The sequence below is a fragment of the Balaenoptera musculus genome, chromosome 11, assembly GCF_009873245.2.
Source record: "Balaenoptera musculus isolate JJ_BM4_2016_0621 chromosome 11, mBalMus1.pri.v3, whole genome shotgun sequence".
Lineage (NCBI taxonomy): Eukaryota > Metazoa > Chordata > Mammalia > Artiodactyla > Balaenopteridae > Balaenoptera > Balaenoptera musculus.
Genome location: NC_045795.1, coordinates 88,561,164 through 88,575,252, shown reverse-complemented (window position 1 = coordinate 88,575,252; position 14,089 = coordinate 88,561,164). Strand labels below are relative to the sequence as shown.

The following is a 14,089-nucleotide window of genomic DNA, read 5'->3' as shown; positions in this document are numbered from 1 at the left end:
TTGTCTAACGCTGTGCAAAACCATAGGCTTCATTACTGGCGTTTTACATTGAGTCTTGTTATCTGATAAGACCAACTCCTCCTGACATATTCTGCAAGTTTCTACCAAACCTTGCACTGTGTTCCTCAAATACATTTGGGAATCAAACTGGTCACGTTTCACAAACAGACAAACAAAAACCAAATAGAGTTTTGACTTTGATTATTCTATACATCAAGTCAAGAAGAATTAAACTTTTAGCTTTACTGAGTCTTCAGATCAGTGAAAATGGTATTTTTTTCCCACATCTAGATCTTTTAAAAATGTTTTTCAATAAATATGTGTACTTTTCACACTTCCTTCTTGGATTTATTTTCTGCTTCTATACTACTGTTCCCCTTTGCTCTGTTTTGAAGTTTAACCTGTTATCTAAAGATAGCTTATAACAATTTTAAGATGAAAATGAATAAGCTAAGATCATTAATTTCCATCCTTTCTTCTTTTCTAAAGTATTTTGAAGATGAAAAAAACTCTCTCCTCATAATACTTTAGCTGCCTCAAGTCTGTCTTGTTAAGCATAATTTCTACTATCATCACTTCAAAATACATTCTATTTTCCTTTGCCATTTCTTATTTGGCCTTTGAGTTAGACATGTTTTAATTTTGAAAGATGTAAGACTTTTTCTAATTTTCTTTTTAATACTGATTTCTCCATTGTATTTTGGTCATATTTACTTCATAGCTAATATACCATCAAATATTGAAAAACATTCTGCAGTTTTAGGTATAATGTTCTATACATGTTCATTAGCTAGAGCTTGTAAATGGGTTCTTTAAATCTTCTATGGGCTTTCTAATGTTTCCTCTGCTTGAGCTACCAAATAATGAAACAGATATGTTAGCATCTCTCATTACTATGGTAGATGTATTTCTCTTTCCCCTTGTAGTCCCTTTTTCTGCTTCAAACATTTTCGTATTATATATGCCTAGTACATTAATCTCCAGGAAGCCTTTATAAAAGAGTCTATTTTGACTGATATTAATATAGCCATACCTACTTTTCTTTTGAATAGTATTTACCTAAATCAAGATATTTATTCAAGATATCTATTTATGTTTTCAAAAGATGGGACATCTTTTCCATGCTTTTAGTTTCAACAATTCTATTTTCTTGTGATTTAGATGTGTTATATGGTAAATAGCTTATAGCTTTTAAAAAATTTTGGAGCATTTAGTCTATTTACTTTCACCTTTAATTAGTGATATATTTAGATTTATTTCTATAGTTTTTTCTTTCTTTTTCTCTCCTTTCTTGCCTTATTCTTCCTCATACCACATAGTTTGATAATCATTCACATTTGCTCTGTACATTTAATGTAATTATTCTATAAATTTTAAGATGCATATTTTACTTGTCAGAGTCTAAATTTGAGCTATATTCTCTCCTCTAGAAAAATATAAAAAACTTAAAAAAATTTAAACCCAGTTCCCTATCCCAACTTTGAGGATAATGCACACACGTTTTTCATTATTTGTTTTTCCAAGGTTTGTGTACATTCTGCTCCCCCAGCATCAACTGTCCATATCCTGGAAGGTCTACGACTTTGAGTCTCTTCAGTGTCTAGAACTCTGTAAGAAGAAATTGCCAAATAGCAACGCTTGACAGTTTTATACCTAAGATTTTTTCCTGTAAACCCTTTGGTTAGAATCAAGCAGTGTTGGATACCTTAAAATCTGGGAAAATAAATGACCACACTTGGAAGGCAGTCATCAGAGATCCCATGCTGCAGAGACCAGATCTGATAATGAAGAAGTCGCTTACTCTTTGGGATAGTTATTGATAAATAACACTCTTAAGAGTAAAGGAGCTTGCAGTTTTCCATGATTATGATTTATGGAAAATATTACTACTGTATACTAATCACTGGTTCTCCTCTCCTAGGGGACACCCACAATACTGAACTTAAGTGGGCCCATGCCATTTGCTTTGCCCCCACCTAATAAACTGTGAGTAGAAGCTGCCTGTGTAACTTCTTGTTGGAAGCAATGTTCTCTGTCCCCCACTCGTTGACCTAGATGGCACAAGTTTCACATGGTGCTGACACAGGATGATGGCTATCTCCATTAGCTTGGATCGCCCAGTGGCTGCAAGGAGAACAGCTGCCCTGAAGAGCTGCCAGACCCACAGCAAACTGCATCATCCAGGAATAACCTTGTGTTAACACGAGGGCTTGGGGATTACTTGTGACTGCAATATAATTTAGCCAAATCTAACTAATATATTTACCTTTATCCTATGAGGCAAAACAAATACTCTTTTTTTCCCATGTTACATATATTATTACTGAAACACAGCAAAATTAGGTTGCTTTCAAGGTCATCCACTTCTAAGTATCAAGATCTGGAAGACAATTTCCCTTATAAATAAAATATAAGGCCTATATAAGCTGATTAAATGAATAATCTGTTATTTCACTGCAGCCCAGTATAACGCCTGCTAAACTTCATTAAAACATTAAATGAAATCTCCATTGTAATACTTACTTGGAACTATAAATTCCATTTCTTCTGACATAGCAATTCCCAGTTTATTAGAAGCAAAGCAGCGGTATTTCCCTTGAAAGTGAGATATGTGCCCCTCATTCGGGATCCTGAATGTTCCCGAGTTGTTGGATACAATTATCCGAGGGTCAGAGAGATCAAAAGGCTTGTCGTCCTTACTCCACGAAAATCTGTAAGATAAAACTAAAGTTAGTAATCCTGAAAAATCGTATTTCTTACTTATAAACAAATGTACAGAAATGAGGAAACTGAGATATTTTATAGTAAAAAAAAAAGTATATATTTACTTATTTAATTGAGTATAATAGAATACAAAAGAGGGTCTCTGAAGAATCTGAGAAGTCTTACAAACTGCTATGGACTGAATGTTTATGTCCCCCTAAAATTCGTATGTTGAAGCCTAATTCCCATTGTAATAGTATTTGAAGGCAGGGCCTTGGAGAGGTGATTAGGTCATGAGGGTGGAGTCCTCACACATGGGATTGATGTCCTTATAACAGAGACCCCAGAGAGTATTCTTGCTCCCTTCCATCGTGTGAGGTTACAGGGGAAAGACCGCTGTCTGTGACCAGGAAGCAGGTCATCACCACACACTATATCTGCCAGTGACTTGATCTTGGTATTCTCACCTCCAGACCTGTGAGAAATATGTTTATTGTTTAAGCCACTCAATCTGTGATATTTTTATTACAGCAGCCAGAATTGACTGAGAAACAAGCCATGAAAAAGCTGTGATAATTGAGAGGAAAAAACAGTGAAAATAGGTTTTGTTCTGTTCTTTTTAAAATTATATTTTAAAACTTTTCCAATTAGAAAGATAATGCAGGATCTTTACTAGTATTTTAGAGACTGCAATATTTGGAGACTAAAAAATATAAATATACAATATGTCTCTGTGTGTGTGTGTGTGTGCGTGCGTGTGCGTGTGAAGAGCTCACTCAAAATTCAAAAACACACAAGCAAGTGCTATTAAATTTGGTCATATATCATCAATATTTTTGGACATAGCTGTAACGTATTTGAGACCACAATGGATGTATAATTTTTCCATGTGAGTTTTTCCAATTATTACAATGTTACTAAAGACAGATTTTATTACCTTCTGTCTTACAGTTACTATTTAACTTACTTAACCATTTCCATTTTTCCCTTTTATGAACAATATTGTTACAAAAAACCCTACATATTTATTTTTGGGGGTACTTATCCAAATATTTCATTAGGTTAATTCCTTAAAAATGAGACTGATAAACCAATAACATAAGAAATATTTTATCACTTTTGATAAACATTGCAGAATTGTATTCCAGAAAAAACATACACAATGAAATTCCTACCCCCATACATAACAGAGTCAGTTCTATGCACAAGGCTGTAAAAAGCCTTTTTTTAAATCTTTATCAATCCAACAGATATATAATGACTTCCCAATTAGATTTTATTTAGTATTTTATATATGAATTACCCATGCAAATTTAGATTTGCTTCAGGACAACACAGTATTACATACTCTGATAATCTTTCAAAAAGAATAACAAAATTTCATGAGACACATATTTTTCTTCGGAGCATGTCTCTCTCCTGACAACAACTTTCACTTCTTTTCTCTCTATATGTTTTATATTTTACTGCTTTTACTTACAAAAGAACACATAGAATCCGTTCTTTAAAATTCCAATACATTGACTAGGATAACTCCACATACTCAAAATTAAACATTTCCAATTAGTGACATGTTATATCTTTCCATTCATTCAAGTTTTCTTGTATCCTACTCTGCAATGTAGATGCTAAACAGTTCATGTTACGTAGTTTTTGATATCAGTTTTGTTGATATTGCTGTTACTAACTATTGAAATTGCTGGATTTGCTCCTTTTACTATTGTGATGGGATATTTTTTTCTTTCTTGTTTTCTAATATTTTCTGTTTTGTATAGGCATTTAATTACACCTTAAAAAAAGAATAATGATAGACTGCTTAATTCGTATTTGTAAAATCTTGTTTTTGGCCGGTGAATAATGACAATTTAACATGTTAATGATTCACTAATAATTTTTAAAATATCCAATTATCAGGCAATAAAAATGTTATTCACATTACAATTTTAAATAATCAATTTCCATTCTTTCATTCTTCATGGATATAAAATGATCAGGTAAATCAATAAAGGTATGGAGGTTTGCTTCCCAGAATCATTTAGAACTTAAAATTTTTTTTTTTTAACTTTTATTGGACTATAGTTGCTTTACAATGTTGTATTAGTTTCTACTGTACAGCTAAGTGAATCAGCTATACGTATACATATATCCTCTCTTTTCTGGATTTCCTTCTCATTTAGATCACCATAGAGCATTGAGTAGAGTTCCCTGTGCTACACAGTAGGTTCTCATAAGTTATCTATTTTATACATAGTATCAATACTGTATATATGTCAATCCCAATATCCCAATTCATCCCACCTCCCCCGCCTTCCCCCCTTGGTATCCATACGTTTGTAGAACTTTAAAATCTTGAATTCTCCCCACATCTTTTCCCTCCTCAATCTCAATACACACACATTTCTTTCTCTCCAAACTGGGAGGTACTTAGAAAAAACTTCATCAGTGATTACAGTTACCTACAGTAATAATTGTTTCATTAATAATAGAATACTAGATAGTAATATCCCATGTCATTTGTATTCTGCCATCTAGGATGAGTCGACATTTCTATGACAACTTAAAATATATCAAGTAACAACCTATTCACTGAATACAATATGGTTACATTAAAAGACATGCAATAATAAATATGTACAGAATATCATTTATAAATATATTAACTTTGGCTTAATAAATGCTACCTTGCACTAATCAGAATAAAGTATCTTGTTTTCTAGCTATCTTGTTTACTCATAAGGTAAAGAATTGTTTAATATTTCCACAACGCCAAAGCCTATGCTAAGTATTTAATGTAAGACATTTTATGATAAAAGTAATTTTAACTGGCAAAAGAACATATGTAAAATAACAAACTTTATTTTTATAGACATGGCTATCATTCATTTGGAAATCTTTACTTTCAATCATATGTAGATTTATAGTCCAATAAGCTTATACTGATTAGAGTAAAAATTAATATAAAGGATTGTATACATTTAAATAATTATTTAGTTTGAAGGAAATACTCACGTTGGTTCTGGATTTCCCTTAGCTTCACATTCAATTTGAAAATACTCATCAAAAGGAAAGGCAACTTGTACTTTTGACTGTTTTATGATTGTTGGAACCTGTTGAACTAAATATTAAAATATGTATTTAAATAAGATGCTCTCCAAAAATTGGGTGAAGTTAGTTTAGCTACAACAGAAATACTTTGAAATAAACACGCTTTCTATATTGGTAAGTACAAGGATTATAAAAGAATGAAAATTATAGAACAAATCTCACTTCCTCTTTGCAAAATGTATTTAGCTGTAGGGAATATACTTCACTGCCATCAATTCATGTTGTCATATAATTTATTTAATGCCAGAATAATGTAACAGTGTAACAACTTTAAAACATCTATGTTTAAATTATTGGCATTTCATGAACGTTGATGTGTTTATACAGTTTTACTTGGTTCGGTCATTGACAATTCTGTTTTTTTCTTTACAGTTTTGTAAGACATTATAATTAATTTACTACTTCTGTATGATTTCTTCCATTGATATTTGATAATTTATTTAATAATTTTATTTTTGGACATTAGATTTTTTTCATTCAATAAGCAGCCTCAAGCATACAGATTTTTCCTTTATTGAATTAGTGACATGATAAATTTCCAGGCATGGACACAAATGGTAATGACTATGGATAAATGTTAATATTTCACAAGGGGCTATTTACCACATGAGTACAGTGGTTTCCCACATCCTTGCCACCAACGAACAATAGCATTTTATATAAACTTATTTATTTATTTATTTTTGGCTGCGTTGGGTCTTTGTTGCTGTGTGCGGGCTTTCTCTAGTTGTGGTGAGTGGGGGCTATTCATTGTTGTGGTGTGTGGGCTTCTCATTGCGGTGGCTTCTCTTGTTGCGGAGCACAGGCTCTAGGTGTGCAGGCTTCAGTAGTTGTGGCACACGGGCTCAGGAGTTGTGGCTTGTGGGCTCTAGAGCGCAGGCTCAGTAGTTGTGGCTCACGGGCTTAGTTGCTCCACGGCATGTAGGATTCTCCCTGGACCAGGGCTCGAACCCGTGTCCCCTGCGTTGGCAGGCGGATTCTTAACCACTGTGCCACCAGGGAAGTCTCAAGAATAGCATTTTAAAACAATAAGATACTTCATTAATTATTAGCAAAAAAAAAAACAAAACAAAAACCCTTCTCCTCTTTATTTTTATTTCTATTTATTGCTTTTGTTATATTTTTCCCTGAGCTTGCTTATTATTTGTAACTTCCCATTTACACACATTTTTAAATATCTTTTTCCCACTTGGAAGCTTGAGGGTACTTTTCCCCCTTATAGAATTTAATAATCATTAGGATAAAAATAATAGCTAATAAATGATGGTTTCTTTTAAAAGGATTCCACATATTCAAATAGTCCCTCATCTTGTGATAAACATTTGTAGTGTTTGACAAGTTAAGTACCTTCCAGACAAATTTACAAAGTAGGGGGTGACTTTGTCTCTCACCAATTCAAGCAGCTGGATGGCATTGCCGAGAATTATGATTATAAAATAAATGTACTAATGCTGAAGATACAAACTTGGATTGTTTTAAAATAGGACACAGATCATGATCTATGTTAAGATCTACTGTCACGGAACACTCAATAGTTTTCAAATTAAGACATTACAATTTTAGTACAGTTCTAACAACCTCTGTCAGGGGACAGGATTGAATTCACAAGGAAATATAAATGGTTCAGTAGCAGGAATCTGATTCTGGCAAACATACTTTGAGAAAAGCAATTTGCAGAAAGGCCCTGAGTGTGATTCACATAGGTAATATTCCACAGTGGAGTTACAAATAGACCCTAAAACCCTGTGACATTGAGCCAGGCCCTGAACCACTATGTTTTCTCATTTGTAAAATTAGAGATTCAAGCCAGGTAAGTAGACTTTTTGGTCACTGAATCCCTTTGCATTCTTAAAATTATAGGAAATCCCAAAGTGCTTTTGTAAACGTAGGTTATATTTAATAATATTTACCATGTTAGAAATTAAAACTGAGAAATCTTCTAAATATTTATTAATTCATTTAATACTATCATTTGTTAAAATAAATATTTTATCAAAAATACTAAATATAATGAGAAAAGTGGCATTGTTTTACATTATTGCAAATCTTTAATATTTTAATAGATGGCAGCTGGATTCTCATATCTACTTTGGTATTCCACATGTTGCTGTAAGTTGTTTTGTTGAAATAAATGAAGAAAATCCAACCTTATACAGATGTGTACTTGAAGAAAATCCAACCTTATATAGATGTGTACTTGAAGAAAATCCAACCTTATACAGATGTGTACTTGAAAAAGGGCGACATATTTTATAGTCCTTTCTGATTATTGTGGGCATTGTTTTTGGATAGTACACCAAAACTCACCAAGTGGCAGTTTCTTAAAGGTTTACTGCAATATGGAATCTGAAACCATATGGATAAATTTTCATATTCTATCATTAAAGTGTTTTATCCATGGGTGCTTTTTAATTCATGCGTGATTTTGTAACATCATACAATATTCATCTGGAAAAAAATATTGGTTCACTGAGTTATGCAGATCTTCCAAATACTGACACACATCACTATACAATATTAAAAATTCACATTTGTTAATATCATCACTGATCTAAGAAAAGCCTTAAATGTGGGGAAGCTGTCAATCTCACAGTGGAGGATACAAGTTTTCCACAATTCTAATTTTTGCTTCAACACCCAAATTTTATCATTGACAACATATATTATCAGTTGTTTCTCTTGAAGTGACAGGCTCACTTGGTTCGTTTTGGGGAAAATATCCATCAAAGTAATCAAAGTTTGTCTGTCAGTTGTACTTTTAAGCAAAAATGGTATTTGGCTTGGCACTCAAATAATGACACAATCAAGGAACAGAGACTGTCATAGTACTCTGTTACACAGCAGAATTATTTTATGTATATTTCTCAGTTCATCCCACAGAATATTAAAAAGAATGTACTCAAGGATGAAGATTTAAGAAAATCAATAATGTTTAACTGTTTCAACAAGGACAATCTTAAGCAAAACTTTGGTTCATGTTTTTTGATGTTTTGTTGTTTTAGTGTGAGTATACGGTCCTGAGGAAACCCATGAGTTTGGTGTCAATGCCTTAATGTGTGCTGGGCAACTGCAGTTTTAGCACCACTGCTTTTGTGACATCAGTGCAAATGTCAACATGATGGAAAAGGAAAAATGACATTTTAGTATTATTATGAAACATTTGATTGCATGCACTGCCTGAACAAATCTCTGTGACCCTGAGGGGTCCATGAATCACATTTTGAGTACTGATGGCCAGCCTAGAATAATAACTCAACAACCATTTCCCATTTTAAACTTCAGTTTTCTTTACTTTTGCCTAATGAATCTGATAATTGAATTTTACTAGTTTAGTGACAATGCAAGTGCGGGCTTCATATTCAGAAACATTTTAATAACGTGCAAAAAACATTCATATCTTCATTGACATTTACCTTGTTTCTGATTACCACTCTTTCTCAGTAGAGCAGATCTTGAACTTACTGCAAATTCATACTATTTAAATGTTATTACAGTTATAAATGGTGAGGGTTGATGCACAATAGCAACAGTCCCTAAGATATCAGCTAATAACTTGTGAACAACTTGTTTATTAGAACATTATTCTTTCTTAAATTTGCTAAGGTTGTAAAGTCTCAGCCATAACTAATTATTCAGGGAGTGGAGCTAATAACCTTTGGGTGTTTATAAGAATATGTATTCTACATTATAAATCCTTTCCTCCATAATTAGGCCAATTACAGAGACACCAGACTCATTGACATTCAAATTGAATACCTGCCTTACTTGCATTTGTTAGTGAGAGCTCTAGAGTACTGAAATAAATGGGTAGTATTCAGATGTTCTGAAAACATGTCATTAATATTTTATAACAATTGTTGTCTAACGACATTAGAGTGTGAAAATGCATAAGTAACTGAGACAACCAGAATAAAAATGTGTCTTATGTACTAATACAAAATTTCCAATCACCACTGGTGAACTAAATGAGAAAAGATGGAGGGAAAATGTATATGCTATGGTCAGAATGTATATTCTATGGTCAGGAATCTGAATCAGGAATCCCAGTGCATCTTTGGTGCTACTGGGAAGAAAATGTAAAATTATTAACCCCTTTTTCCACGAGGATTGCCAAGAACTGTGCTCTTAATTTGGCACTGCATACTCAAAGCCCAAAGAACGTACTTAAGATGAATTATTTCAGGCTCTTGACCAGTGTTTGTACAAATAGGCCAGTATATGTGGTGTGTAGGCTAACAGATTTCACCTTGACTAAAGCAGAACTTTAAATCTGTACATCTGAGAACATGTAAGTGAAATTCCTTAAAAGGGTGAATATTGACACAGAGACTTGAGGATAGCAGAGAAAAGATTCTTACCTTGGGGATGAAATACAAATGCAGGGCCACCCAAAGTGTGTCACGTGAAACTGCTACATCAAGTATTTAAGGCAGCCCTTAGGAAATGGTTTTGGAACATATTATACACTCAGAGAATTATTTCCTTTTCTAGTCACACTCAGACTGTCCAAGTACTTTTGAAGAAAAGTTTCAGTTGCGTTAGCACCTCTCTAACATTTCTTCAACTTTCTGAAGTCAAGACTAGTCCTTTGAAATTTAGATGATCTGCACAGATCATTTCCAATGCTAAGGTTCTAATAAACATTCTTATATCTTACATTTTAACTCTCCTAATTAGGTATGGAAGAAATAGTAGGGGTTAATACTTGAACTGTATGGATAAAAATACCTAAGTAATCTCTCAACGGTCTTTTTTTAAATCTTATGTGCTTATAAACAAGAGAAATTCCCCAAACCTGTACATTAAATAGTTAATACACTATTACATAAATTGTGTTTGCAGGTGTATTGTTTTTTGAACTTCTAATTACTATAACTTGTTAAACTGATTTATGATAAAGAGTTACATCCATTTTACCAATATATGTTAAGATATATCACGACTAACATTTTGATATGAATTCACCCTATAGAATGCTCTAAATTTGCAGAGGTGGTATCATTTTACACTTTTAGTTGTGTACTATGAAGACGGCTTTTTAATATTGTCCTAATTGTTTTCATTCTTAAATATATAATTTTTAAAAAAATTTTATTGGAGTATAGTTGCTTTACAATGTTTTGTTAGTTTCTACTGTACAGCAAAGTGAATCAGCTATACATATACATATATCCCCTCTTTTTTGGATTTCCTTCCCATTTAGGTCACCTCAGAGCACTGAGTAGAGTTTCCTGTGCTATATAGTAGGTTCTCACTAGTTATCTATTTTATACATAGTATCAATAGTTTACCACTCTTAAATATATAATCATTTGAAAAACAATACAAAGTTAAATCGGTTCCTTTTTTGGCCTGATTGGTTGAATGCCAGTAACTTCTGAGTCACAATTCTCCCTAAAATAAACTAATCTGATACATAAAAGTAATAGCTGTTGCTAATATTGCAGATTATCTTACGTGGTGAAATAGCACCTGATCTATATGTTATATTTCTTGTTATGTGCCAAGTTTGCCTAAGAGGCAAAAAGCTGCAAAATAATTAATTATAGCAGGCGGCCAAATATACGTCTTCTGAAAAATTTAAAAGAACATGAATTCTGATGATAGATTGCTGTAAAATCTATAGAAATATGGTAGAAAAATCACATCCTCAACATATAATTATTCTACTTAAAAATCAAAATGCAAATATGGACTTTTATAAGTAGGTATTGAATGTTGTCACTTTACCTGAAAGTGGTATATCAACAGCTGTTGAGAATTTTAACAGGAAGAAAATTAGAGATGTGATTAATCCTCTTCCACTTAACAGCATCCCCATTGTTCTTCAGGAAGGAAGCAACCCAGAAAGAATGAAAATCCTAATGTCTCTTCTTACTTTTGGTTGAAAGCTGCGAAGAACGTGGTTAACCTGGAAACAAACAAACAAACAAAAGACTAACAAATTCATGTACTGTAGGGATTCTAAGTTCACGTACTGTAAAAGGTCAACATAACAGCAACTGAATACATTTTTCTGTTGGCAATAATTTCCTCCTTATGAAAGTGTTCTCAAATAACTCCACACAAATCTTAGTTTTTCCTTGTTGTATTTAAAATAAAAGACAGTTGATAAATGCTATATGGTAAACCAATAAATCGTATTTTTTTGGTCAGAGGAATTTTTACTTGGAAGGTACTCTAGTATACTCTAATGAATTTCAGTGGCTATGAGAATAACCTCATTTAGGTCATTTCATTCAAAAGGTGACTCTTTCAATCAATTCTTTATATCAAGCATTCAACCCCATCTAAGTCATTCATTAAGTATCACAAATTTAACATTTAATTTTCCTGTCAAACTACCTTTTCATGTTCAAAATTATCACACTAATAGATGGTGAATAGCAATATATAGGGAAGGGATAAAGGAAGAACAAATGGATAAGGACCAGCCATGTCAACTAAAATTTACAAATCTAGGCTTTACTCAAGCAGAAGATAAGAGCATCAGTTACTTTCCACTTTGGCAGAATGTTTATTCACTCCAATGTTGACGTAAATAGAGTAAGGATTAAAATATCAATTTTCCCTTACTTTCTCTTATGATTTTCCTTTTCTTCTGAAACATTATGATAATAGACATCCAAACGTTGTTTATAATGTATTGTTTTTTAACTGAATGAAAGATTCTTTAAACTCTAGAGTAATTTACAATTTTTAAAAGTTTCACACACATGATTTCATGTAATCCCTTAATAACCCTTTTATTCCCCTATCCCTAGATTACCCTTCCCCAATGATAACCATTAGTTTGTTCTCTGTATCTGTGCATTTGCTTTTTTGCTTTATTCACTAGTTTGTTGTATTTTTTAGATTCCACATATCAGTGATATCATACAGTATTTGTCATTCTCTGTCTGACTTATTTCACTTAGCATAATGCCCTCCAAGTCCATCCATACTACTGCAAATGGCATAATGTCATTTTTTTTATGGCTGAGAAATATTCCATTGTATATACAATACCACATCTTCTTTATCCATTCATCTGTTGATGGATACTTAGGTTGCTTCCATACCCTGGCAATTGTAAATGATGCTGCAATGAAAGTTGGGGTGCACTGTGTTTTTTGGGGGTTTTTTTGGATGTATACCCAGGAGTGGAAAGCTGGGTCCTATGGTAGTTCTATTTTTAGTTTTTTGAGAAACCTTAATACTGTTTTCCACAGTGGCTGCAGCAATTTACATTCCCACTAACAGTATATGAGGGTTCCCTTTTCTCCACATCCTCTCTTATTTGTGTTGTGATAGCCATTCTAATGGGTGTGAGGTGATATCTCATTGTGGTTTTGATTTGCCTTTCCCTGATGATTAACTATGTTGAGCATCTTTTCATGTGCCTGCTGAACATCTGCAGTTCCTCTTTGGAAAAGTGTCTATTCAGTTGTTCTGTCCATTTTTTAATTGGGTTGTTTGGTTTTTTTTTAATGTTGAGTTGTATGAGCTGTTTATATGTGTTGGATATAAAACTCTCCAGAAAGTGGGCATAGAGGGAACATACCTCAACATAATAAAGGCCATATATGACCATCCCACAGCTAAAATCATCCTCAGTGGTGAAAAGCTGAAAGCATTTCCTCTAAGATCACGTACAAGACAAGGATATCCACTCTCACCACTTTTATTCAACATAGTTTTAGAAGTTGTAGCCACAGCCGTAAGACAAGAAAAAGAAATAAAAGAAATCCAAATTGGAAACGAAGAGGTAAAACTGTCACTGTTTGCAGATGACATGATAATATACATAGGAAATCCTAAAGACACCACCAAAAACTATGAGAGCTCAGCAATGAATTCAGTAGAGTTGCAGGATACAAAATTAATATAAGAAATCTGTCACATTTCTATACATTAACAATGAACTAACAAAATTAGAAATTAAGGAAACAACCCCATTTACCATAGCATCGAAAAAAATAAAATACCTAGGAATAAACCCACCTGCAGAGGTAAAAGACCTTACTCAGAAACCTAAGACACTGAAGAAAGAAATTGAAGATGATACAAGCAGATGGAAAGATATACTGTGTTCTTGAATTGGGAGAATTAATATTGTTAAAATGACCATAGTACACAAGGCAATCTACAGATTCAATGCAATCCCTATCAAAATGCCAAGGGCATTTTTCACAGAACTAGAATAAATGATTTTAAAATTTGTATGGAAACACAAAAGACCTCAAATAGCTGAAACGATCTTGAGAAAGAAGAACAGAGCTGGAGGAATCATGCTCCCTGA

At 33.0% G+C, this 14,089-nt stretch overlaps 1 protein-coding gene across 10 annotated transcripts in view; it reads right to left on the bottom strand.

The window, feature by feature from the left end:
• The window catches only part of CHL1 (cell adhesion molecule L1 like), a 202,911-nt gene that overhangs the window by 71,821 nt on the left and 117,001 nt on the right, over positions 1 to 14,089 (bottom strand). For 9 of the 10 annotated variants that reach the window (XM_036869264.1, XM_036869258.1, XM_036869265.1 and 6 more), the window contains 3 exons: positions 11,539 to 11,719; positions 5,713 to 5,818; positions 2,524 to 2,711 (listed from right to left, as the gene is read on the bottom strand). In XM_036869264.1, the coding sequence (XP_036725159.1) occupies positions 2,524 to 2,711; positions 5,713 to 5,818; positions 11,539 to 11,629 (385 nt within the window). In that variant the 5' untranslated portion in view covers positions 11,630 to 11,719. Of the gene's footprint in view, positions 1 to 2,523; positions 2,712 to 5,712; positions 5,819 to 11,538; positions 11,720 to 14,089 lie in introns of those variants that run through there. The other variant, XM_036869267.1, reaches the window with a different exon arrangement.